At 40.9% G+C, this 24,596-nt stretch overlaps 2 protein-coding genes across 6 annotated transcripts in view; both read right to left on the reverse strand.

Moving 5' to 3' along the window:
* HK1 (hexokinase 1) overlaps nucleotides 1-20,149 on the reverse strand; it is a 156,831-nt gene extending 136,682 nt beyond the window's left edge. For 4 of the 5 annotated variants that reach the window (XM_077125064.1, XM_077125057.1, XM_077125060.1 and 1 more), the window contains exons 1-2: nucleotides 18,877-19,019; nucleotides 4,617-4,813 (exon numbers count right to left, since the gene is read on the reverse strand). The gene's annotated coding sequence lies outside the window, so the exon portion shown is untranslated. Of the gene's footprint in view, nucleotides 1-4,616; nucleotides 4,814-18,876; nucleotides 19,020-19,977 lie in introns of those variants that run through there. The other variant, XM_077125061.1, reaches the window with a different exon arrangement.
* Nucleotides 20,150-20,477: 328 nt separating this feature from the next.
* Nucleotides 20,478-24,596, reverse strand: part of HKDC1 (hexokinase domain containing 1) — a 49,245-nt gene continuing 45,126 nt past the window's right edge. The window contains exon 18 of the mRNA XM_077125066.1: nucleotides 20,478-21,346. Coding sequence (XP_076981181.1) covers nucleotides 21,202-21,346 — 145 coding nt within the window. The 3' untranslated portion in view covers nucleotides 20,478-21,201. The remainder of the gene's footprint in view (nucleotides 21,347-24,596) is intronic.

The raw sequence follows: 24,596 nt of genomic DNA on the forward strand, positions 1-24,596 counted from the left end.
TTCTCTCTCTCTCTCTCTTTTTTTTTTCCATGGACAGGTTCCAGGAATTGAACCAGGGTGTCCAGCATGGCAGGTGAGAATTCTGCCAATGAGCCACCATCGCACCATCTGAGGTGGAGGACTTTTAAGCCAGGGGATAGCTCCTCCCATCTGAGCTGTTCTGCTACATGGACTCCCACAAAAAAAGAGAACTCGACATTGCCCTGCTGACAAATTCCTAGGCAAACTGGGGCCATAAATGGCCTGTGGCAGTCATGTAAATCTGAAGGCAGACTCTAAGAAGACCCTTGATGGATGCTGCAGATTAAATAATACATAGAGTTTTGGCATATGGTAAGTACTTAATAAATGGCAGCTATCACTATTATTAATATAGCTATCTGGGTTTGTTTTATATTATCTACACTTACCAACTCATAGTGGGCAAGAGATTATTCTAACCCTGAGAAGTCCACATAAGGGGTGTCAGGCTGCTAGATATAGTCCCATCATGGAAAACATGTCTCTGTAGTTGTCAAAGGAGAAATTATACAACTGTCCGATTCAACTAGCATTTATTTGGCACCAAGTGTGTGGCAAATGCACATCTTATTAACAAGACGTTAGCAGAAAAGATGGACAGAGTTCCTCCCTTTGCAGAGCTTATAACACTGAAGAGCAATTATAATGCATTGTGAAGGGGGATGGGTGTGCAACTGTATTTTGAACCATATTTGGGGGTTCAAGAAGGCTCCTCAAAGAACACCAACCTTTGCCCCAGGTCACATAGGACTGGAGCCCTGACACCACCCTCTAGCACTGCTCACTGTACATGTGGTATGTTGTTGTAACCATGGGCATGCCTCTCTCTGTTCTTGTCCTTGGGGAGTCCCCACCAAGTGACTGTCTTTGGCCAATGAGACAATGGCAAATATGCCACAAGAAGAAACTTGAAAAGTGCTTACGGATGGGGCCTTTCTCTTGCTGCTCTTGGAATCCTTACCCTGGCTGCCATGTGAAGCAGCCCAGGCTAGCCTACTGGATGATGAGAGGCCATTCAAGGCAGAAATGAGCCATCCCAGCGGAGCATAGCAGGCCAGCACCCCCAGCTCACCTGCAAGCCGACTGCAGACGCAGGACTGAGCCCAACTGAGATCAGAGAAGCAGAACCACCTAGGTGAGCTCAGCCCAAACTGCTGAAACACAGAATTGTGGGCTTATTGTTTTAACAAGCTCACGGAGATTGGGGTGGTGGTTTTTGTAATGTAGCCGTTGACAAGTGAGCCCTCAAGGAGTAGGCCATAATGGAAGGGCACTGGACTAGGGGTTGGAATTGCGAGCTCTGGTCCTGGTTCCACCACCTGCTAAATGGTCTCAGAAAAGACCCTTAACCCCACCACGTCTCAGTTGTCATCAGATCACAATCCCTCTCCAGTCTACCTCATGGGGTTGCTGCAAAGATCCAATATAGCTGCTTGGATCCCTTAATGAAGGCAGTAAGATGCTCAAAAGGAAGGGGAGATGGGCTGGATGAAAGCTGACATAAAAGAGACTTTGGTGCCCGATGACTACTAGTAATAACACGGTAAGAAAGAGGTTCCATTCACAGGGCAATAAGTATCCTTTACACAACACGTTTCCTCATTTAATCCCAGTAACACTGTTAAGGGGAGACAGTGCCATCCTATTTTACGGATGAGGACGTTGACATTCAGAGAAGTGCTGTAACTTAACCAAGGCACACAACGGCACACGGGGAAACAGCCTGGGTGCAGACTTACAGACCCCTGAGCCCATGTTCTTCCCACTCCACTGTGAGAGTCTGTGCCCTGCCATCCACCCCTCCTTCCACCTCAGCCTCCAGAATGCCCTATACCTCCCCTAAGACAGCCTGCAAGAGCTGAGCTGGCTCCCTGAATTCAAAGCAGTTCATCAACATGGTCCACCGTGCACTTTTGGCTTCCTTTCCAATACCCAGGCAGCTTCTCATATCTAGTTCAAACAACAGTCTACATCACCAAAGCAACCTTACAGAGAATTAATATTAAATCTTTTCCATTTGCATTTCTTAAAAGTCCCCTTGGGTCAGTACTGTGACAGAGAAGAAAAGGCTGAGTACCACCCCCATACACACCCTTCTTTTTCCCTGGCTTTCTATCTGTTGTTACCCAGGAGATGCTAGTGGAGGGGAGAAAGAAGCCCTAGGAACTGGCCTGGGTCCCTCATTTTTTGTCAAGAGGCTGCTTAGCCTAGAATTCCTGTAGAAAGCAGTGGTACTTCCCCTTGCGTAGCACATAGCCAGTAAATATCCAGCGGTTCATCCCGCACGCGCAGCCCGCTTCACGCTGGGGGCCACATTCCCATCACTCCAATTGGGAGCACAAGGGTTCTGACAATGTTCAGGCTTTTTTCAATTAATTTTAACATTTGTTCTCCCTATTATTTATTTATTTTTAATCCATATGTTTTGCTCATCTTCCATACCGTAGATAAAAGGAGCATCAGACACAAGGTTTTCACAATCACACAGTCACATTACAAAAGCTATATCATTATAAAATCATCTTCAAGAAACATGGCTGTGGGAACAGAGCTCCACAGTTTCAGACACTTCCCTCTAGCCTCTCTAATACATCTTAAACTGAAAAGGAGATATCTATATAATGTGTAAGAATAACCTCCAGGATGACCTCTCCATTCTGCTGGAAATCTCTCCGCCACTGACACTTTGTTTTGTTTCATTTCTCTCTTCTTGCTTTTGGTCGAGAAAGTTTTCTCAGTTCCTTAATGCTGAGTCCCAGCTCATTCTAGAACTACTGTCCACTTTGCCAGGGAGGTTTACACCCCTGGGAGTCATGTCCCATGTAGAGGGAGTAGGGCAGTGAGTTTGCTTGTCATGTTGGCTGAGAGAGAGAGGCCACATGTGAGCAACAAGAGAGGGTCTCTGGGGGTGACTCTTAGGCCTAATTTTAAGTAGGCTTAGCCTATCCTTTGTGGGGATAAGTTTCATGGGAACAAACCCCAAAATTGAGGGCTCAGCCTATTGCTTTGGTTGTCCCCACTGCTTGTGAGAATATCAGGAACTCTCCACATGGGGAAGTCATGTTTTCCCCCTTTCTTGCCATTTCCCACAACGTTCAATTTTAACTGAGTCCTGCAATCCCAGAAAACAGCAAAGATTAAGAAATCCCCCATCCTTTGTATTCCAGAAAACAGTTTACTGTGAAGAACACCCCTTCACCATATGACTTAGATAAGACTCAGGGATGCCCCCTGGTTTACTGTGACAAGACATGGTCCAGGAATGGACCCTCCACATTCCCATTAGTTGTCTCATAAATGATTGGCTGAACTTTTTGTCCCCACTGATCAATCGGAACAAAATGATTGTTAACCAAATTTGGCTAAGTTCCTTCCTCTAAAAGTTTAAGGGCACCTCCCAGAATTTAGGCACCTTCAGCATAAAATATTTTCAGATCACACCAGCCTTTCATCCCACGTTCCTACACCTGGTTCTTTCTTCTTTATAAAGGAAAATCCCTTTTTTTCCCTAACTCTTGAGACACCTAGAGTCCTTAAATTCAGAGTGTTCTCCCTATTGCCATAACCCCCTCCCTCCATTGCAATAGTCCAGTCAAATAAAGTCTCCCCTTAAGAAGTTCAGTTTGTTTTTTATTTGATGGTCTGTGGAACTGTCTATAATTGCACTTCCTCCCTCCTCAGAATCCAAAGCTTTGGTGTAAACCAAGTGGAGCCCTTGTCAACAAAGCCATCACAATTTCTCTTATATACAGTTTCAAATTAGGTGCTTCATTTCTTGTGTGATTTACCTGAATTTAGGGATCATGATAGCCCAGTATTTTGACAAAAGAAACATACGCACTTCATTTGTATCTAATAGTTAGATTCTTTGCTTGTTTCCATATGAACTTCCTACCTTGACCTCAAGTTACTCATTTGAAGATAATTTTAATTACTATTTATTGAGTGCTTACTATATAGCAGTTACTTCTCAAAACAATTTACAGGAATTAATTCACAAGAACCCTATAGTAGTTCCCTTAGCCCATTTTACAGATGAAGAAATTGAGGCCCAAGGAGGTTAAGTAACTTGCCCAAGGTCATACAGCTGGTAAGCAACAAGGCCAAGGTTTGAAATCAGGCTGGCTCCAGCTCCTATGCTCTAAACCACTGTACGACACTGCCTCTCAACAGCACAGTGTCAACTCAGACACTGATGTTAATAGAGAAGGTCAAAGGAGCACACAAAGGAGAAGGGCATTTTGTGATTCCTCAAACTACATAGTGAATATCAGCTCATCATTGCCTTAAAAAATCACATTATGGATGTTGTTAGCCCATTACTTCAAACAAAAAGACCTAACTGGAGTGAATTTGGGTCCAGCTATGAATTATTTTATAATGCTGAGAAAGTGCTTTTCCCACTCTGGGCTTCATCAATAAAATAAGTGGTCTTAAACTCCAAAATCTACCTTTTGAAATCCTGAGACTTGTATGTCTCTTTTTTCTTATTTTACAAAGAAGGACAGGAAGCTCCTTCATTCAAAAGGTCAGAGAGGGTCTGGTTCCCAAGGGAGTCAGACCTGCTCCCCAGCCCAGCCACCCCATCCACTTGCCTTGTAATGGCTCGAGAAGCCCCAACTGGTTCGTCACTTAGGTGCACTTTCATTTTTCTAAAAGAACAACATATGCTGTCCTTGCTTCCCCACTGTAGATTCTTGGCACAAAGCAGGTGTAGGTGGGTGTTCTGGTTCTTTTCTTCCTTGGGAACAATACTCCGGGTAACAGCCCTTTTAGTTGGTTAGTTGGTGCCCTGAGAACAGAAAAGGACAACAGATGCATTTGTCATAAAATTGAAGTCACCAAAGGGCCTTCAAGGGGAGGGCCTGTGCCATTATCCTCTGGAAGGAAGGGAATGGGTCTCGTTTCCAGTGAAAAGAATGTTATTGTAGGTACTCAATGGCCCTGGCATTCAGACAGTGCTTTATGGCTATGGAATTCTTTGCCCCACTAGAACCTAATAGAAATCTTGGGGACAGGAGACAGGAATAGTGAAAATGGTGAAGACAGGGACAATGATGGATGGTGATAACCATGGCAGCTCTGTGTGCCAGGTGCTGTGCCAAGGGTTTCCCATGCATTGACTCTTCGAAGCCTTGCAACAGCATTAGGAAGAAGAAATTATGGGTAAGATGAAGCTTAGAGTTAAGTCACATGCTCATGGAAATGCAGTCGCCTGGTCAGGCTTCCAACTCAGGTATCTCCAGCCCTAATGCTTTTAACTATTTTATTGGTGCAGGAGCTGAGGCTTGGAGCTTAGTAGGTAGCTCAGATCTAATAATACCAACTGAGGTTTAAGAATCTGGGTTAACCCAAAGCAATTTACAGATTCTACAAAATCCCAATCAAAATTCCAACAGCCTTCTTTGCAAAATTGGAAAAGCCAAGATTTTAAAACTTATTCAAAGCTACAGTAATCAAAACAGCATGGTACTGGCACAAGGACTGACATATACACCAATGGAATCAATTGAGAATTCAGAAATAAGCCTTCACATCCATGGCCAATTGATTTTTTTATTTATTTGTTTATTTATTTTTAAAATAAAAATATTTATATTATATTTAAATGTAACGACAAACACAAACATTCTTAACATATGATCATTCCATTCTACATACATAGTCAGTAATTCACAATAGCATCACTTAATTGTATATTCATCATTGTTCTAGTTTGCTAGCTGCTGAAATGCATCACACCACAGACAGATTGGCTTTTAATAAAAGGGGATTTATTTTGTTAGTTCTTCAGAGGAAAGGCAGCTAACTATCTACTGAGGTTCTTTCTTATGTGGGAAGGCACAGGATGGTCTCTGTTGGCCTTCTCTCCAGGCCTCTGGGTTCCAACAACTTTCCCTGGGGTGATTTTTTTCTGCATCTCCAAAGGCTTGGGCTGAGCTGCGAGTGCTGAGATGAGGTATGCTGAGCTGCTTGGGCTGTGCTACATTGAGCTCTCTCATTTAAGCACCAGCCAATTAAGTCAAACATCATTCATTGCAGCAGGCATACCTCCTAGCCGACTGCAGATGTAATCAGCAACAGATGAGGTTCACGTACCAATGGCTCATGTCCACAGCAACAGTACTAGGTGCCTTCACCTGGCCAAGTTGACAACTGAATCTAACTACCACAATCATCATGATCATTTCTTAGAATATTTGCATCAATTCAGAAAAAGAAATGAAAAGACAACAGAAAAAGATTCATACATACTATACCCCTTACCCCTCCTTTTCACTGATCATAGCATTTCAATCTACTAAATTTATTTTAACATTTGTTCCCCCTATTAGTTATTTGTTTTTAATCCATATGTTTTACTCATCTGTTGATAAGGTAGATAAAAGGAGCATCAGACATAAGGTTTTCACAATCACACAATCACATTACAAAAGCTGTATCATTATACAATTATCTTCAAGAAACACGTCTACTGGAACACAGCTCTACATTTTCAGGCACTTCCCTCCAGCCTCTCCATTATATCTGGACTAACAAGGTGATATCTATTTAATGCGTAAGAATAACCTCCAGGATAACCTCTTGACTCTGTTTGGACTCTCTCAGCCTTTGACACTATTTTGTCTCATTTTGCTCTTCCCCCTTTCAGTCAAGAAGGCTTTCTCAATCTCTTGATGCTGAGTTCCAGCTCATTCTAGGATTTCTGTTCCACATTGCCAGGAAGGTCCACTCCCCTGGGAGTCATGTCCCATGTAGAGAGGGGGAGGACGGTGAGTTTGCTTGTTGTGTTGGCTGGAGAGAGAGGCCACATCTGAGCAACAAAAGAGGGTCTGTTGGGGGTGACTCTTAGGCCTAATTTTAAGTAGGCTTGACGTATCCTTTGCAGTGTTAAGTTTCATGTGAACAAACCAAATTGCTTTGGTTGCCCCCACTGCCTGTGAGAATATCAAGAATTCTCCACTTGGGGAAGTTGAATTTTCCCCCTTTCTCACCATTTCCCTAGGGGGACTTTGCAAATACTTTTTTACTCACTGTTCAAACTACTCTGGGATTTATTGGGGTATCACTCTGGAGAAACCTACAAAATCTTATATCTTACTTAAGGTTCCATGTACTTATGGTGTTCAATTAAGCTGTCCACATAAGTTATATTAGGAACTGCAGTAGTCAAAATATAAATTTCAGTTGATTTTTGACAAGGGTATCAAATCTACTCAATGAAGAAAGAATAGTCTCTTCAACAAATGGTCCTGGGAAAATGGGATCTCTATATGCAAAAGAATAAAACTGGACCCTACCTCATACCACATATAAAAATGAACTCAAAATGGATAAAAGACCTAAATATAAAAACAAAAACTAGAAGAAAACATAGGGAAATGTCTTCAGGACCTTGTATTAGGCAATGTTGTTTTTTTTTTTTTAATTGTGAAATATAACATATATACAAAACTATAAATTTCAAAGTACACCACAGCAATTAGTTATAGAACAAATTTCAGAGTTTGGTATGGGTTATAGTTCCACAATTTTAGGTTTTTCCTTCTAACTGCTCCAAGACACTGGAGACTAAAAGAAATATCAGTATAATGATTCAACAGTCATACTCATTTGTTGAATCCTGTCCTCTCTGTTATAACTTCTCCTTCTCCTTTGATCTTTTGCCCATCGTTAGGGGTATTTGTGCTGTGGCCACTCTGACTTTTTCATGTTAGAAAGGGGTGTCAATAATATGGGATAGGGGCATGGAACTAGTTGATGTTCTGGAGAGGCTGGCCCCTCTGGGTTTCAGGACTTATCTGACCTATGACCCTATCTGGTGGTTTTAGGTTTCTGGAAAGTAATCATAGTGATGGAACTTTTGTAGAATCTCAGATAGAGCTGTAGGTGTTCTTTAGTGTTAGCGGGAATGGTCTTGTTTTGGCAAACTGATAAATAGCAATATGTAGGTGAAACTTGTGTAAGAGTAGCCTCCAGAATAACCTCTTACCTCTATTTGAACTCTCTCAGCCACTGATACCTTATTTTGTTACAATTCTTTTTCCCCTTTTGGTCAGGAAGGCGTTGTCGATCACATGGTGCCAGGTCCAGGCTCATCCCTGGGAGTGATATCCCACATTGCCAGGGAGACTTTCACCCCTGGATGTCATGTCCCATGTAGGAGTGAGGGTAATGATTTTACTTGCTGAGTTTGGCTTAGAGAGAGAGGGGTCACATCTGAGCAACTAAAGAGAGTTTCCTGGAAGTAACTCTTAGGCATGACTCTAGGTAGGCTTAGCTTGTCCACTTCATAAACCAGTTTCACAAGAGCAAGCCTCAAGATCCAGGGTTTGCCTTTTGACTTCAGAGTACCTAAGGTTTCCTCAGATGGTAAAGTTTAATAGTTCCATTTCTTTTTCCTGTCCCTCAAGGGAATTTAGTCAATGATTTTTTTAATGATACATAACCACATACAAACACAAACGTTCTTATCATATGATCATTCTGTTCTTCTTACATAATCAATAACTCACAACATCATCACATATTTGTATATTCATCATCATGATCATTTCTTAGAACATTTGCATCAATTCAGAAAAAGAAATAAAAAGAAAACAGAGAAAAATTCACACATACCATACCCCTTACCCCTCCCTTTCATTGATCACTAGCATTTCAATCTACTAAATTTATTTTAACATTTGTTCCCCCTATTATTTATTTGTTTTTAATCCATATGTTTTACTCGTCTGTCGATAAGGTAGATAAAAGGAGCATCAGACACAAAGTTTTCACAATCACACAGTCACATTATGAAAGTTATATCATTATACAATCACCTTCAAGAAACATGGCTACTGGAACACAGCTCTACATTATCAGGCACTTCCCTCCAGCCTCTCCATGACACCTTAAGTAAACAGGTGATATCTATTTAATGCATAAGAATAACTTCCAGGATAACCTCTCGACTCTGTCTGGACTCTTTCAGGCATTGACACTTTATTTTGTCTCATTTCGTTCTTCCCCCTTTTGGTCGTGAAGGTTTTCTCAATCCCTTGATGCTGAGTTCCAACTCATTCAAGGATTTCTGTTCCATGTTGCCAGGAAAGTCCACACCCCTGGGAGTTATGTCCCACGTAGAGAGGGGGAGGGCAGTGAGTTTGCTTGTCATGTTGGCTGAGAGAGAGAGGCCACATCTGAGCAACAGTAGAGGTTCTCTTGTGGGTGACTCTTATAGCCAATGATTTTTTTGCTTTACACCAGATGCACAGCCACAAGAGAGAAAATAAATGGCACTTCATACAAATTTAAAACTTCTATGCATCAAAGGACTTTGTCAAGAAAGTAAAAAGAAAACCTACAGAATGGGAGAAAATACTTGCAAACCATACATCTGATAAGAGTTTAATATCCAGAATATACATAGAATTCTTAAAACTCAATTACAAGAAGGCAAATAACCCAATTTTAAAATGGGCAAAGGACTTGAATACAAGTTTCTCCAAAGAATATATACAAATAATCAATAAGCACATGAAAAGATAGTCAACATCATTAGCCATTAAGAAAATGCAAATCCATCAAAACCACAGTGAGATACTACTTCATCCCCACTAGAATGGCTACTATTAGAAAAATGGAAAATAACAAGTGTTGGAGAGGATGTAGAGAAATAGAAACACTAGTACATTGTTGGTAGGAATGTAAAATGGTGCAATTGCATTGAAGAACAGTTTGGTGGTTCCTCAGGAAGTATAGAATTATCATATGACCCAGCAATCCCATATCACAGTATATACCCAAAGGAAATGAAAGCAGGAACTTGGACAGTTGCACAATGAAGTTCATAGCAGCATTATTCACAATTGACAAAAGGTGGAAGCAACCCCAGTATCCATCAATGGAAGACTGGATCAACAGAATGTGGTATATCCATGCAATGGAATATTATTCAACCATAAAAAGGATCGAAGTCCTGATATATGCTACAACATGAATGAACCATCATGATATCATGTTGAGTGAAATAAGGCAGACACAAAAGGACAAATATTTTATGATCTCATTTATATGAAATAATCAGAATGGACAAATTCATAGAGTCAGAAACTAGAATATAGGTTACCAAGGACCAGGGTGGGGGGCAGAAAATGCAGTGTTAACACCTAACCAGGCTCAGCAGCTCAGGCAGACCTGGTGAGTCAAAAGTCTTAATGACTGTCCCAGGCCACCGCCCTCCTTCCTCCTCCCTAGGCAAGGAGCTGCAATCCCAGGGATGACTATTACCATTTCCCACCCAACCATCTTGTTTCTCTCCTCCTATTCTTAAATGTTGCCCTCGTGGAGCTTGCAGTCTCTAGGGAAGAAAGAATTCAAGAAATTACAAAAATTGCAATTATAAACTAGGAATTGAGGTGTACTGGTTTGAAGCTATTATGTACCCCAAAAAAGCCATGTCCTTTAACCCACATTCAGTATTGCTAGGTGGGAGCTTTTGGACTATTTCCATGGAGATGTGACCCACCCATTCAAGGTGGGGTTGTTGCTGGAACCCTTTAAATGGGAATCATTTTGGAAAAAACTTTAGAGCCACCAGAACCAACAGAGCCCACACAACCAGAGACTTTGGAAATACATAAAGAAAACACCCTCGGGAAGACTTATGAAATGAGGAAAGAAAACTAGCAGATGTCACCATGTGCCTTTCCAGGTGAGAGAGAAACCACGAACATCATCGGCCTCCTTGAACCAAGGTTTCTTTCCCTAGATGCCTTATTTTGACAATTTTTATAGCTTACCTTAATTTGGACATTTTCATGGCCATAGAACTGTAAGATTGCAACTTAATAAATTCCCCTCTTTAAAAGCCATCCCATTTCTGGTACATTGCATTCTGGCAGCTTTTACAAACTAGAACATGATGTAACTACCATAAAGAAGTATAAGGACCTATAGAATCTAATCCAGTCTGGGGGATCCTGGAAGGCTTCCTAGAGGAAAGGACCTTGGAGCTGGATCACACTGGTTTAGGTCAGAGTTTTATTTGAGGCCCCAGAGGTAGGGAACAGGTGGGCTTGTTAAAGGAGAACAAGGAAAAAGACAACATACTCTAGTATTTATTAATCCTCCCTCCATATTTGGGATTTATTGAGTTTGGGCTGTAGAAAAATAATTCCCAAAGTATGGACAGTGGATAGCATTGGCATTACCTGGGAACTTGCCATAAATGCAAACTTTCAAAACCCCATTCCATACCTATTGGACTGGAAACTTTTGAGGCCAACAATCTGTTTTAACAAGCCCTCCAGGCGATTCTGAAACAAGCTTAAGTTTGAGAGCCATACTCCCATGCCTGCAATCAAGTGGATCCATTCAAATTTGTACTGGCAGGTTCTCCCAACATCCTTCATGGCATGAGAAGGAGGACAGAGATTATTAGCCCATTTCAGAGAGAGTCAGACTGATGCCCAGGAAGAAATACTTCTGGGCCTACTTCTCAGCCTGTGATCCACTTCCGATCAGGACCCCAGGCTTGGGAAGGCTCTCATGTCAGCCACCATCTGGGGATGATGTCTGACATTGAGTGATGATGACCACAGAATCAGCCAAAACAAAACCTAAAAAGAAACTTACTATGAAATGGGGCTCTGACGCTTCTTGTATAAAGATGGCCTTTGGAGAGTCACAAGACGATAAAAACTCATTCCTTTGAAACTGGAATCACAGCTTCTTTATACTCTTGATGATGCCAGACAAAAATATGGCCACGTGCTCTTAAAATGGCTTTGCACCAAATACGGGAGAGAGGTCATCTGCGAGGGCCTGCTAACAACTGGAGCCAAATCTTTGTTTCATTATCACCAAAAATAAAAAATAAAAAAAATTCTCCATCCTACCACAAGAGTCCATTGAATTCAAGCCTCTTCACAGAGGAAGCAAAAAACTTCCTAATCTCAAACAAAAAATGCCAGCTATGTGCTCCCACAGGGTTCCAGCCCCTGGAGGCCACGGGGCACCAGAGCTGTCACAATAACCTCCCAGCTGATCTGATCTGCAACTCAATTCCCTTTTGTGCAAAACTCCAGACACTGACCCAATAGAGCAGATCCAAGCTTCAAACCCAGGACAGACCACCTTTGACCTCTCCTGAGTGGCATTCCTTGACCACACAAGCAGACTCGGAAATCTAGACAGACTAGAACAGGGGGCCCAGGGACTGACCACATAGCTCTAACTCTGATGCTCCCTTTAAGAGGAGAGATGGATTTCCAATTTGATTCATAAGTGCTGCCTTCTCTGTACCAGGTACTGGAGCAGAAGGGGGCAGGTAGGTGGCAGGATAGAATACAACTGTGAAACTCTCCAAGAATTTGAGGACAAAACACAAGATTATACACATTTATACCCGAGAAAAGACTATTAGGTAGCCACAGTGTGAGTAGGAAGTGCTTTATAGTAAGTGCCTTAGGCTCACAGGAAATGGCAACACAGTTCCAAGAAGATGGAATTGACCTGGGAAGTTGGCTAACTTGTCAGTTTCCCTGGGAAATATCATTTCCTTTCCTCTAGTTCCCCACCTCTAACCCCACCATCAGATTTGTGCACCCAGCCCTACACTCCCACAGTTCACTGTTGTGCTAGTTTGAAAGGATGTATGTCCCCTAGAAAAGCCATGTTTTAATCTAAATTCCATTTCAAAAAGGCAGAATAATCTCTATTCAATACTGTATGTTTGAAACTGTAATCAGATCATCTCCCTGGAGATGTGATTTAATCAACAGTGGTTGTTAAACTGGATTAGGTGATGACATGTCTCCACCCATTTGGGTGGGTCTTGATAAGTTTCTGGAGTCCTATAAAAGAGGAAACATTTTGGAGAATGAGAGTGATTCAGAGAGAGTAGAAAATGACATAGCCACGAGAAGCAGAGTCCACCAGCCAGTGGCCTTTAGAGATGAAGAAGAAAAATGTCTCCCAGGGATCTTCATGAAACAGGAAGCCAGGAGAAGAAGCTAGCAGATTATGCCATGTTCACCATATGCCCTTCCAGATGAGAGAGGAATCCTGACCGTGTTCACCATGTGCGTTTCCAGATGAGAGAGGAACTTTGACTGTGTTTGCCATGTGCCTTCTCACTTGAGAGAGAAACCCCGAACTTCATCGGCCTTCTTGAACCAAGGTATCTTTACCTGGATTCCTTAGATTGGACAGTTCTATAGACTTGCTTTAATGGGGACATTTTCTCAGCCTTAGAACTGTAAACTAGCAACTTATTAAACTTCCCTTTTTAAAAGTCATTCCATTTCTGGTATATTGCATTCCAGCAGCTACCAAACTAGAACAACTATAAAACTGTTTTTGTCACATGGGGTACCTGATGAATAGTATTTTATTAAAGCTATAAAAAGTAAAAGATGCCATAAGTCTTAGTGTTATATTAGTTAGGGTTCTCTAGAGAAACGGAATCAAGAGGAAATATTCATAAATATAAAATTTATAAAAGTGTCTCACATCAGAGCAGTCTCTTCAATAAATGGTGCCTAGAGAACTGGATATCCATATGCAAAAGAATGAAAGAAGACCCATCTCTCACACCCTATACAAAAGTTAACTCAAAATGGATCAAAGATCTAAACATTAGGTCTAAGACCATAAAACAGTTAGAGGAATATGTTGGGAGATATCTTATGGATCTTACAACTGGAGGCGGTTTTATGGACCTTAAACCTAAAGCAAGAGCACTGAAGAAGGAAATAAATAAATGGAAACTCCTCAAAATTAAACACTTTTGTGCATCAAAGAACTTCATCAAGAAAGTAGAAAGACAGCCTTCACAATGGGAGACAATATTTGGAAATGATATATCAGATAAAGGTCTAGTATCCAGAATTTATAAAGAGATTGTTCATCTCAACAACAAAAAGACAGCCAACCCAATTACAAAATGGGAAAAAGACTTGAACAGACACCTCTCAGAAGAGGAAATACGGATGGCCAAGAGGCACATGAAGAGATGCTCAATGTCCCTGGCCATTAGAGAAATGCAAATCAAAACCACAATGAGATATCATCTCACACACACCAGAATGGCCATTATCAACAAAACAGAAAATGACAAGTGCTGGAGAGGATGCGGAGAAAGAGGCACACTTATCCACTGTTGGTGGGAATGTCAAAGGGTGCAACCACTGTGGAAGGCAGTTTGGCGGTTCCTCAAAAAGCTGAATATAGAATTGCCATACGACCCAGCAATACCATTGCTAGGTATCTACTCAAAGGACTTAAGGGCAAAGACACAAACGGACATTTGCACACCAATGTTTATAGCAGCATTATTTACAATTGCAAAGAGATGGAAACAGCCAAAATCTCCATCAACAGAAGAGTGGCTAAACAAACTGTGGTATATACATACGATGGAATATTATGCAGCTTTAAGACAAGATAAACTTATGAACCATGTAATAACATGGATGGACCTAGAGAATATTATGCTGAGTGAATCCAGCCAAAAACTAAAGGACAAATACTGTATGGTCCCACTGATGTGAACGGACATTCGAGAATAAACTTGAAATATGTCATTGGTAACAGAGTTCAGCAGGAGTTAGAAACAGGGTAAGACAATGGGTAATTGAAGCTGAAGGGATACAGACTGTGCAACAGGACTAGATACAAAAACTCAAAAATGGACAGCACAATAATACCTAATTGTAAAGTAATCATGTTAAAACACTGAATGAAGCTGCATCTGAGCTATAGGTTTTTGTTTTGTTTTGTTTTGTTTTGTTTTGATTTTACTATTATTACTTTTATTTTTTTCTCTATATTAACATTCTATATCTTTTTCGGTTATGTTGCTAGTTCTTCTAAACCAATGCAAATGTACTAAGAAATGATGATCATGCATCTATGTGATGATGTTAAGAATTAATGATTGCATATGTAGAATGGTATGATCTCTAAATGTTGGGTTAATTTCTTTTTTTCCGTTAATTAAAAAAAAAAAAAAAAAGAGAAGGGATAATTGGAGCTGAAGGGATACAGACTGTACAACGGGACTGGATATAAAAACTCAGAAATGGACAGCACAATACTACCCAATTGTAATGCAATTATGTTAAAACACTGAATGAAGCTGCATGTGAGGTATAGGTTTTTTGTTTTTTTTTTCTTTCTATTATTGTTTTAATTCTTATTCTGTTGTCTTTTTATTTCTTTTTCTAAATCGATGCAAATGTACTAAGAAATGATGAATATGCAACTATGTGATGTTATTAAGAATTACTGATTGTACATGTAGATTGGAATGATTTCTAATTGTTTTGTTAATTCTTTTTTTAATTAATAAAAAAAAAAAAAAAGTGTCTCACATAACCGTGGGAACGCAGAGTCCAAAAACTGCAGGGCAGGCTGTGAAGCTGATGATTCCCATGGAGGGCCTAGATGAACTCTCTTCCAAAGCAGGAAGAGAGCCTGTCTCTTCTGAATCCTCCTTAAAAGGCTTCCAGTGATTAGATTGAGCATCACTCATTGCAGAAGGCACTCCTCTTGGCTGATTACAAACAGAATCAGCTGTGGATGCAGCTGACGTGATCATGATTTAATTCTATGAAATGTCCTCATAGCAACAGACCAGCCAGCACTGGCCCAACCAGACAAATAGGTACCACCACTTGGCCAAGTTGACACATGAACCTGACCATGACAGTGGTTATCCATGATATATTGTTAAGCAAAAAATAGCTAGATACAGAGTAGTGTTTGCAGTATTATTCCTTTAATATTACCACCACCATCACCAAAGCAACACTTCCATTGCACCATATGAATTGGCTGTTTCTGTAGGTAGAAAAGGTGAAAGTTAGAGAGGAGTGGTTTCAATTCTGCTCCTGCCTCTCCCTACATGGAACCTGAGCCTATCACTTCCTGCTCCTTCCCTGGGGGAGGTAATAGTTCAGGTCTCCAGTACAGATGTCCAAGGAGGAAGATCAAGGCAAAAGGCCAACCTGGTGACAGAGCTGGAAAGCAGGTAAGGCTTAGCTAACCTTAGGCATTCACTGGCCCATCCCCAAGGCTGGTAGATGATAATCTAGTGAAATATTTCCTCCTGGTGTTGCTTTTTGCTAACAGATTAAAGCTCAAATTCAAAATACTGACCAGAGGAGATTTTTGAGGCTAACAGAAGTATAAAATAAGGATGATAAATATACTTAATGAGATAAAGGAGACTAAGAACATGAAACAAAACTTGAAATCATAAAAAATAACCAAATAGATACCAGACCTCTATTATTATTCAACCTCTCCCAAGTCCTCCCTTTTAATAAAATATGGTTCACCAATAGTTTCAGCTGTGAAAAGGGCAGGATAATAGTTGTTGCAGCTTCAACTTTCCAGCACTTCAGGAAAGTGGGGATGGAAGGCAGGGGTTGGGAGAAAAGCCTGTTCCCCCCACCCCCTCAATTACCATTTGTGAGCCACCTATGTTTGGACAATTGGCTTGGAAGGACTTTAGTGATAATGATCACACTGGTAGGAAGAGGGGCCCCTAACACCCAGCTACAACTGTGACATACCACCTCACACGTGTGTAAGTGGTGTAACTTGTTCACATCTATACATGATCGGGTTGCATAATTCTTGCATAACATTATTAGGCTGTGTCTTAGTTTGTCAGGGCTGCCATGACAAGTACTGTACAATGAGTTGGCTTAAACAGGAATTTATATCGTGGTTTTGGAGAAAAGAAATCCAAAATCAAGGGTTCAACAAGCCATCCTTTCTTCCAGAGACTGCAGCATTCCGCAGCTGGCTTGTCACAATCCTTGGGGCTCCTTGGCTTACATCTCTATCTTCATCACATGGCGATCTGTCTCTACCTGCAGCTTTCCCTGACTGACTGCATCGAAATTTCCTTTCCCTTACAAGGGCTCCAGTCATATGGATTAAGGCCCACCATGATTAATTTGGTTTTATCTAAATAGGTTCTTTGAAGATCCTATTCACAAATGAGTCCACACCTTAACTGATAATACTTCTTCAAAAGTCTTTTTTACAAATGGGTTAACACGCACAGGACCAGGGGTTAGGACTTGAACGTGTACCTTGTGGGGAAAATGCTTCAATCCCCAATAGTTCGTTGTATTATTCACCTTTTTTGGCTGAGGAAATCGAAGTTCAGGAAGGTTTAACAGCATGCCTACATCACATGATGGACACCAGACCAAACCCATTTTCTGTGTCCAAACCACACTGTCTCTTTGCCATCTGAGACACTATCCCTAAATAAGTCCAAGCTCCACTAGGCATTTCAAGCAGGAATTATTAACAGTCATGGGGACCATAAACTTTTTTGGGGAAAACAATCACGATTTTCTTTTCAATAACCTCTAAATGAAATTCAGCATTTCCTTCAATTATAAATGTGGTTGTGAATGTACTAATGCCCCTGAATTATGTATCTGAATGTGGTTAAAGCGGACATTTTAGGTAGCGGTATATATGTTGCTAGAATAAAATTAAAAAAAAACAAACATAGCACTATACAACACAGTGAAGCCTAATGTAAATTATGGATTAGAGTTTATAATTCATATATTCTATAGATTATAGAATTATAATAATAGTCTGTCATCAATTGTAACAAAGCTATATACTAATGCAAAATGGGAGTGGATATATGGGATCTCTGTATTTTTTCCATGGTCTTTCTGTAAACCTCCAACTTCCCTAATTAAAGAAAAATTTATGAACATGGGCAACAAAACAATTATTAACACAGTGGTAGCAGTACCTGTGACTTTGTCTCCCAGTAGAAATAACAACTATTTTCATATCTGTGTAATTTTTCATGTCCCAAAATATGGTATATACTCTTTGGGACTTCAAAATTGTGATTGATGTTATATCCTTGTTAGATCTTGTTATATAATGTATTAACAAATAAGCATATATATTACTATATCACCACTTTAATACATATATGTATTTTGGGGAGTGCATGGTCCAGGAATTGAATCCGGGTCTCCTGCATGGAAGGTGAGCATTCTACCACTGAACAACCCGTGTACCCACTTTAATATTTTAAAAACTGTAATTCAGTAACATTGATTTGCTCTATAATCCTGTGTGTTTGATGCATTTTAAAAACATTTTTCTGAGAAAGGATGCAGGGCTTTCACAGGATTGCCAAGGGGGTACATGGTGCGCGCGCACACACACACACACACGTACACATAAGGTTAAGTGTTCCTGATCTAAAGGATATAGATCACAGTCAGAAATTGCATCTTCACTTTAATACTGTTTACTCTATTACACTAAAAATATTTGTGTGTCTTTTCTCCCTTGCTAGTGTGTGAATTCTTGGAGGACAATAATAATGACTTACATTTATTTGGGTCCTCAGTGCCTAGAGGTAGGGTTTGGTATTCCTTGAACCATCATTTATAGAGTGTCTACTGCGTATAAGGTTCAAATCCCATTGGGCGAGGCAGAGGGATTCAAAGAGCAATAATTCATTCACGTGACTATTTGAGCATTCATTCATTCACTCATGCCAGGCACTATGCTAGGCTCCAGGGATACTAAAAAGAATGAGACCCAAGTACTTATTCTTGTAGAGTGCCCATTCCAGCTAAGAGGAAGAAGAGAAAAGATTCTGAAGAAAGCCATACGGGAATGAATTCACTTGTTCTGGGGGAAGCAGAGTCATGGAAGAAATCCAGTTCTTGACTCTGCATTCATCATCTCTTTCTGGTCAAAAGGTTACAGGGAGAAGGTAGCCAGAGAGCTAGAAAAATGTAGATCAAGATGTTCCTCCTATGAGGAAAATTCTGCAAGGTTCTCATGAGGACAGTTTACCTTGTTGTACGGATGTTTGGTCTTGCCTAGTAAACCTTGAAGAGAAGTTAGCCCTCCATGGCCCCAAGTGTCTCAGGGGCTGGCCTGTCCAAGGGACAGCAGGATGGACCACTGCCCTCCCTGAAGTTCCATTCTGGTCCAAGGATTCTATGATGCTATCAATTCGTCAGAATGTACACGGTTGCCTAGATACCTTGAAGCCCCTTTTTCTTGTAAGATGCCAGAGCTGGTAAGGAAATAGGCTGGACAACTTCCTTTAACTTGCCAAACACACGCTGAGAGCAGGTCGTGGGAGAACTTGGTGGCACAGCTACTGGACTCTCTTGGGGCAGAACATCTGTTCCAAAAGGATGGCTATGGGAAACACTCGTAGCAGAATCAGGGGGAAGAGCGTGGGGCGCTGAGGGGGTCTTATTAAGGGATGGGGTGGAGGGACGGACTGGGAAAAGGTAACCTAACAAGGACAATAAGGTTTTCGGTTATTAAAAAAAACAATCTAAAAAAGTGAAACATTTCCTCAAAGAGGTGTAACCTCAAAATACAAAAAGTTTAATAAATCCGTACAACTTTTCCCCAAAAGAGGTATCACCTTAAAATAAAAAAGTTAACTTTGGCAAATCTAAGGCCAACCCACAGTAATAATTCCATACATGTTTACTGAATGCATGAAAAAATATTTCCTGGGAAACCCTCAGTTCCCTCATCTATCCCCTTCTAACTGGCCTCTCTTGCACCCTCTTAAATTCAGCCTCCTCCGTTCTGTCTGTCTAAACATCTTATTTCAACAAATGGTGATGGTTAGTACGGAATCTTAAGGCAATGAAGAAGCAGCCAACCCTTTGTGGAATTGAAGTGGTGTGTAATTACATCCTTAGGGAGATGAAATTAACTTGGATGATCTGGAAAGCTACATCCCATGATAATGGAATAGTTTTCCTTCCCTTTTGCCAAGGAATATTTCTCAGAGTGTTCTATTTTTTAGTCATCCCTCCATCCAAAAAGTTTTAAAGAGACCAGCAGAGTGCTGAGCTCACTGGGAGAACACAAAGATGTATCTGACAAAGAGTGTACAATTTATGAGGCCAAATAAGAAACTCATACCTGTGTGGTTGCTGGTCTTGCCTGTGTGACAAGGTAGAAAGTCACAGGAAGGTCACATAAAGGGACAGGGAGAATCAGAGAAGAGAGAGAGAGCAAAGACTTCCACTGGAGAAATGACTAGGAACCCATCAATTCCACATAGTTCTGGGGGACAGAATGGAGACCAGTGGAGTGTGTGGGAGGGGCTAAGTTCCAGGGGGCCAGAGGTCAGCTCCGAGGTCAAAAGAACCTTCAAGTCTAGCTGTTTAGAAGCAAGAGCTGCGTGATCAGATGGTAAGCTCCCCATTACCAGAAATATTCATTCAAGTAAAATTCGAATAATCTATTAAGAACATAATAGAAAAATGTCCTTATATTTCTCACTGTCGGTGGGAAGTTTGTACTAGATGTTCCTAGCTCCTTTTGACTCCACATGTCCGACATTCTACCAGCATAACGTGTGGTTACCAAGAAAGCCTCCCAGATGAACCATCAAAACTTCATGCAAAGTTTCTTAGGAAATCAAATATTTTTTATTCACCTAATGGATTTCATACACCTGACAATCCTTAAAACAACTATCAAAAGAAGCAACACAAACCACATACAAAATGAGAAGCAAATGCCCCAAATGGCACCCTACTCGATAACACACACTTACTAAGGAACAGATTCCTACAGGGGCTGACAATTCACTTTAAGCATGAGAAGTTTCCTGCCAAGGGTTCCCTGGCAATCAACCCTTCTGCGTCCTGGGGTGAATCCTCCAAAGTCTTAGTTCTCTCTTTACATCTGAAGTCAACATAACAAGTTGAGGACAAGTTAGATTAGATCCCCAATTTGTTACATGAGTCCTCTTCACTCTCAAATGTTCGCCCACAAGGAGAGGGCCCCATCTTCTACAACTGGCAGCTTGAGTATCCCAGGCCAAGGCCATGTGGGAGGGTCTCTGTATGTTTCCAAGTCCAGCAGCCACAGGTCCCAAAGGCACAGAGAACTGACAGCTCAGACCTGGAGGGGAGAATGCTGAAAGGTATCTCTTGGTCCAGATACTTTGATTTTACAAGTTGGCCCATCTTTGGCCAGAATTCACCGGACAGAAATGACATTTAATGCCATGGCAGAATCAGTAACAAAATGCTAGCCAAGGACCTCGGGCTCTCTCAGCCATCCAGAAAGTGAAGTCTGTTTGAAGGAGAGGCTGGTCAGTATCCAAGGGGCATCATGCCCAAACCCAAGGTGTTCCTAGTTCTCCTTTGCCTGCTGTAACCTCTTGGCCACAGCAGTGATCAGAGCTGCCCCCTTTCCACTTCCATCTTCTGACAACATGAATGTCACATCACATTGAGGGGCTAGTTCCTTCACAGTTTCCTGCAATATCCTAGAAAAGCTAAGAAAAACAGAAAAAGAAATATCATCAGCACTTGGGTATGGGATTAGCAAATTTATAAATGACTCCAGTCTGGTTTGTTCCTTCCAGCTTGCTTCCTAGGGCTCTAAGCAGCTTCTTAAGCAGTTATTTTACCTTTTACCTTTTATTGGGTAACTGCTAATGCCAAGGCTTGTTCTAGATGAATACACAACAGAATGTCAAAGCATAACAAATAATAGTTTGACAGTATTATTCTTTTCATTACATAAAGAAATGAATGCTCAGAAATTAAGAAACTTATTCAAGTTTGCACATCTTGTAAGTTTATTAGGATTTGAATCAAGCCTGTCTTTTTCCAAAATCCACCTTTATTCCCCTCCAAATTTCCCTACAACTTTTTATTTTGAAAAATGTTAAACTTATAGAAATGCTGAAAGAAGGTATAATGAGCACTTACCTGTTCACCCTCTGCCTAGATTCCATGACTTAAAATACTGCCCTTTTGCTTTGTCCATCCATCCATTCATCCATTTCTCACTCCATTAATTCCACACCCCCAAACACACAGCCTTAATTACAATGATCCTCTGCCTCTCTCAACTGTCTTTTGAGACTTAATCCATTTAAACGGGCACCTTGGGAGTAAGAGTTACCCATGCCAGTCTGTTGAGTCAAAGTGTGTTTGCCAGAGACGTGGGTGTCTCGGCCTCAAGTCCTTGGATCCTGGGTTACGTGAATGACACAAAGATGATCCTCTTGGAGGACCAGCGTGCCAGGGCAGGTTCTGAGCCAGACTCTTAACACCCCACCAGGGGGTGGCCTCTGCCCACCACTGCCACTCCCTGGGACTCTGCTTGCTTCGTGGGAGGAAAAAATTTGAGGTCTCAATGGAGGTATTGTAAGGGTGGTTAGCCCCAGCATGCCTGGGAGAAAGGACAAAATGGCTTGTAAAGAGTCACTTCTCAGTTCTGTCCCATTGAAGGTCAAAAATCATTTGATCATCTGGAAGCAGGGCTAGGAGAGTCAGTACGATGTTGAATAGAAGCTGTGAGAACAGAATCCTTATCTTTTTCTGATCCTAAGAGAAAAGCTTTTAGTCTTTCACCATTAAGTATGATAGCAGTGGATTTTTCATAGATACCGTTTATTAGATTATTTTATTTTTTTTCGCATGGGCAGGCTCTGGGAATCGAACCCGGGCCTCTGGCATGGCAGGCAGAAAGTCTGCCTGCTGAGCCACCAGGGCCCACCCCCTTTATTAGAATAGATTAGATTGAGGAAGTTACCTTCTTTTCCTAGTTTGTTGAGTGTTTTTAGCATAAAAGACTGTCAGATTTTGGCAAATGCTTTTTCTGCACCTGGTTTAGTTCCCCAGCTGCTAAAACAACCACCATAAAATGGGAATGTATTAGCTCAAAAGTTTGAGGCTTGGAGGAGTCCCAAATTAAGGTGTGCTGGTTTGAAAGGATGTTATGTCCCCAAGAAAAGCCATGTTTTAATCAAAATCCCATTTCATAAAGGCAGAATAATCCCTATTCAGTACTGTATAGAATTAGATCATCTCCCTGAAGATGTAACCAAATCAAGACTGGTTGTTAAACAGAATTAGGTGATGACATGTCTCCACCCATTTGGGTGGGTCTTGATTAGTTTCTGAAGTCCTATAAAAAAGGAAACATTCTGGAGAATGAGCAATTCAGAGAAGGCAGAATGAGCAGAATGACATCGCCACAAGAGGCAGAGTCCACCAGCCAGCGACCTTTGGAGGTGAAGAAGGAACATGCTTCCCAGGGAGCTTCATGAAACAGGAAACCAGAAGAAGCTAGCAGATGATGCTGTGTTCTCCATGTGCCCTTCCAATGAGAGAGGAACCCTGACTGTGTTCGCAATGTGCCTTCTCACTTGAGAGAGAAACCCTGAACTTCATTGGCCTTCTTGAAGCAAGGTATCTTTCCCTGGATGCCTTTGATTGGACATTTCTATAGACTTGTTTAATTGGGACATTTTCTTGGCCTTAGAACTGTAAACTAGCAAATTATTAATTTCCCTCTTTTAAAAGCCATTCTGTTTCTGGTATATTGCATTCTGACAGCTAGCAAACTAGAACATAAGGCATATATCTACAAGGCGATGCTTTCTCCCCTAAGACTGTGGCATTCTGGGTTTGGCTGCCGGCAATCTTTTGGTCCTTTGTTTTTCTGTCCCATAGCAATGCACGTGGAGACTTCATCTCCTTTCTCTTATGGGTTTCCATGATTTCCAGCTTCTGGCTGCTTTCTGTGGTTTCTTTTTTCCTGTCCAATTTCCTTTGCTTATAAAGACTTCAGCCATATTGGAATGAGGCCCACCCTCCTCCAGAATGGGCACATCTTAACTAACATCGTTAAAGGTCCTATTACCAATAGGTTCCCACCCACAGGGCCAGGGGCTGTGACCTGAGCATGACTTTTAAAGAACATGATTCAATCCCCAGCAGCACCTACTGAGATGATCTTGTGGTTTTTGTCCCTGAGTCAAGTCTTGACTCAAAGAAGAGATTTGTAGGAACCACACTAAAACATGTGACCCCCAAAGGGAGAATCAAGGCAGGATACCAGTCAGTTACTTTACGTCAGCATCATAGTAAAGGCTGAGGATTACAATGTTCATATGCTCATGGAGACATTTCAGCATGATTTGAAATTTTTATAAGCATGTATTACTTTTTCTCTTCAGTGAAAGAGAAAAGTAAAACATTAAATTAAAATAATAGCTTCTCTGGGGGATGAAAAGTTCTACTATGGAAGGTGGCGATCACGGCACAACATTGTAAAAGTCATTAACGCCACTGAATTGTACACTTAAAAATGGTTAAAATGGCAAATTTTGCTATATATATATATATATATATCTACAATACAAATGCATACAACATAGACACATAAAATAATAATGATAATAATAATAACTTCCATTATTGAGTTTACATGATGTGCCGTGCCCTTTACAGACACTATTTTACTTAATACTCATGAAACCTCCACACTAGGTACGATCTTTGTCGTTTTTTACAGATAAACAACTAAGACTCAAAGAAAATAAGAACTAGCCCTACACTTCCTAGCTTCTACATGGCAAAGTCAGGAATCAAACCCACATTGCCTGATGGGACTCTTTTTTTTTTTTAATTTTTAAATTTTTTTAAAAAATATAACAAACGCAAACATTCTTAACTTATGATCATTCCCTTCTACATATATAATCAATAATTCACAATATCATCACATAG

The sequence above is a fragment of the Tamandua tetradactyla genome, chromosome 13 (assembly GCF_023851605.1).
Source record: "Tamandua tetradactyla isolate mTamTet1 chromosome 13, mTamTet1.pri, whole genome shotgun sequence".
In the NCBI taxonomy this organism is placed as follows: Eukaryota; Metazoa; Chordata; class Mammalia; order Pilosa; family Myrmecophagidae; genus Tamandua; species Tamandua tetradactyla.